Source organism: Penaeus monodon, chromosome 5, assembly GCF_015228065.2.
Source record: "Penaeus monodon isolate SGIC_2016 chromosome 5, NSTDA_Pmon_1, whole genome shotgun sequence".
NCBI classification, from domain to species: domain Eukaryota; kingdom Metazoa; phylum Arthropoda; class Malacostraca; order Decapoda; family Penaeidae; genus Penaeus; species Penaeus monodon.
In genome coordinates, this window is record NC_051390.1 from 11,597,284 (window position 1) to 11,600,042 (window position 2,759).

General features: G+C 40.7%; 1 protein-coding gene across 1 annotated transcript; it reads left to right on the forward strand.

The window, feature by feature from the left end:
* Positions 1–252: 252 nt before the first annotated feature.
* LOC119573444 lies at positions 253–1,001 on the forward strand. Its single transcript, XM_037920673.1, has 3 exons — positions 253–337; positions 422–828; positions 993–1,001. Exons 1-3 carry the CDS (start codon positions 253–255, stop codon positions 999–1,001), a joined length of 501 nt encoding a protein of 166 aa, XP_037776601.1.
* The last annotated feature ends 1,758 nt before the right edge of the window (positions 1,002–2,759 follow it).

Here is a 2,759-nt window from a genome sequence, read left to right on the forward strand (position 1 = left end):
TTTGATGTGGCGAAAACCTTGGCGAGGCAGTCCATTGCGTTAAGGGGTCATGCCAGTGACGAAGATGCAAATTTTATGCAAATTGTAAACCTCATCTCTCATCATTGTCCAGACCTAAATCATTGGCTCAGCAGCAGACGTCTCAAGCCATACAGCACAAAATACATGAGCCCATCTTCACAAAACGAAATCATTGAATTTCTAGCCAGAGATGTCAGAAGTAAAGTGAAGAAGTAGATTGATGATGCAAAAATGTTTTCAGTGTCGGCAGACACGACACCTGATGTTGCAAACCAAGACAGAATGATTGTTGCTGCAAGATATGTTGCTTCAGACAGTATTGCGAGAACGAACTGTAGAAATAAAAGAATGCAAAGACAAGCATAGAGAAAAATGGCAAAATCAATTCTCGATTCATTAGAATCTAGTCAAATTAATGTTGATGATTTGTGCTTTCAGACCTATGATTTTGCTTCTTCAATGTCTGAAAGAATAAGAGGTACCCAGAAAGTCTTACAGGACTTACTAGAGCGACTGGTACCCTACTTACCATGCCAGGCCCTTAGATCAAATACTTTTAATGAGCACAGTGCTAAGGCGAGCCTGCTCGTCACTTCCATGTATGCATTACTTGAAGAAATATATGTATTCTTCAATGCAAGTTGCAAAAGGAATGCAATATTTATGGATGCAATCCAAGACGTAGAAAATTGTCTTAAGCTCAGGAACCTATCGAAAACACGTTGGGTTTACGGTTCAGAATCAATTGAAGCTGTCTGGAGAAGTTTAAACTCTATTGCTCCAGCTATCGACAAGATAATTACTGATGTAGAATGTGAAATAAAAATAAAGAATAAGAGAAATGCCATAAAGAAAATTTTTGTCACATTTGACTTTTTTTCATTAATGTTTATGTGCCTCATCACAAAGAAGACGAAGATTTTGACAATACATCTGCAAAAAGAGGACTTGAACATTCTTGATGCACTTAGACTCATTGAATCTACAGTAAAAAACGAAAGAAATACGAGCGGATGAGAAGGCGATGGACGATGAGATAAAAGGCGCTACTGATTGCGCAAGTCAACTTGGTGTAAATCCATTTTTAGAGTTTGAAGCGAGGCATAGAATTAGATTGCTGCCCAGAAAGACAGATGAGCATCCCGAAACGACAGCAAAGATTGGTTTCTACCAGTATTATCGAAAGGAAATGGGCCTTGTACTAGACTGCCTCATCTTCGAATACAAAGAAAACTTGAAACTTTGCTTGGAAAAGATAAAGCCATTAGCAGAAACGCTCCAACCACCACTAAAAGAGGCCAACACTAATATCGTCAAGCAACTTTGCAGTCTCTTCCCACCAATTGAAAGCATTGACAACGACATCTTATTTGCTGAGCTTGATGTGTTACGATCAATGGATGAGGCCCAAGCCTTAGCAAGCGTTCAAGAGGCTCAAAGATTTGTTCATGAAAAAATCTCTTCCCGACAATCAGCAAATGCTATCGTTTACTTTCTACCGCTCCCGTCTCAGTTGCAAAGGACGAACGAGTCTTCAGCAAATTGAAAATTGTAAAGAGTTGCGTACGCTCTACAATGAACGATGAAAGATTGAATGACTTAATTTTGCTGGCAACTGAAAAAGATCTCACAGATGGTATCAATCTAGACAGCATTGTGCAGAAATGGTCAAAGGCAAAACTGCGACGCCTAAGAATCAAGTGATGACTGAGAATGCTCTCTTTCGACAAAACAAAACTATCGAAATTAATTTTTGAACCCTGTTCTATTCGTTATAGATTTCTTGTTTTTTGGTATTGTAAGAAGTTTCTAGTTAAGTTTTTACATTTTTTGTTGTTTTGTTCATTTATCATTTGTAAATACTGGTTGATGGTCCATTCCGGGCTACTTATAAAGAGCTAGTGAGCATTTTCTTTTTCGTGATTTGCAGGGCAAAAATTATTTTTTCAGGGCAAATTTACCCATCACCCCCCAACTCATAACATGAAGTGACGCCCATGATCCCTGTTGCCGGGGGGGGGGGGGAGACTGGGGCCCATTGTCGAGGACTTTAACCCTTGACTCAACCGGTTTTGCATGTTTTTGTTTTTTCTTTAATCTCCCCTTTTCCTTCTCTTCTCCAACTCCTCCTATCAACTTCCTAATGGCCTGTCCACACAGCCTGGCATGATCGGCAAGCGATTTTAGTTATTTAGCCCTTATCCTTCATGGGGATCTTGAGGGGGTCAACCATTTTTCTTCCCACATACTCGAGGTGTACCATGGCTAGTAATTATTTTGTTCCCTTGTCAGGGGCAGTGAGGCTTCCAGCTAGCCCCACTAACTTTAACTTTATTGGTTACCTGACTCCTGGTTCCTTGATTTCGACTAATACCCCCTCCCCTTGCTACTTTTATTAGCTCATTCCCCCCAGCTCATTACCCAAACCCTTTTAAAATATGTCCTCTCCCCCGCACCCTTACTCTCCTCATCCTCCTATGCTTCATATTAAAACTCTCTGTTCCCTATTACTACTCGTCACCCTTTACAGTTCGCTAAACTTTTTCCCTTTTCCTTCCATTTCCGCCTTCTGCTACGTCCACCTCTAAAAATCTTTGTACCCTCTTTACTCCCGTGGGATTGATTTTTTTGTGATTCCCCCTTTTCCCAGCCCCCGTCCTTCCCTTTAAAAACAGTAGCGAAAAGGGTTTTTGTCTCCCCGCTAGAACGTATCGAACAGTGCTTTCCCAAAATCTCCC

Excerpts from the sequence above, each read along its gene's own strand:
- LOC119573444 (XM_037920673.1), top strand. The coding sequence starts at position 253 with ATGTTTTCAGTGTCGGCAGACACGACACCTGATGTTGCAAACCAAGAC. Across the intron at positions 338-421 it reads AAGATATGTTGCTTCAGACA|AATCTAGTCAAATTAATGTT; the intron begins GTATTGCGAGAA and ends TCGATTCATTAG.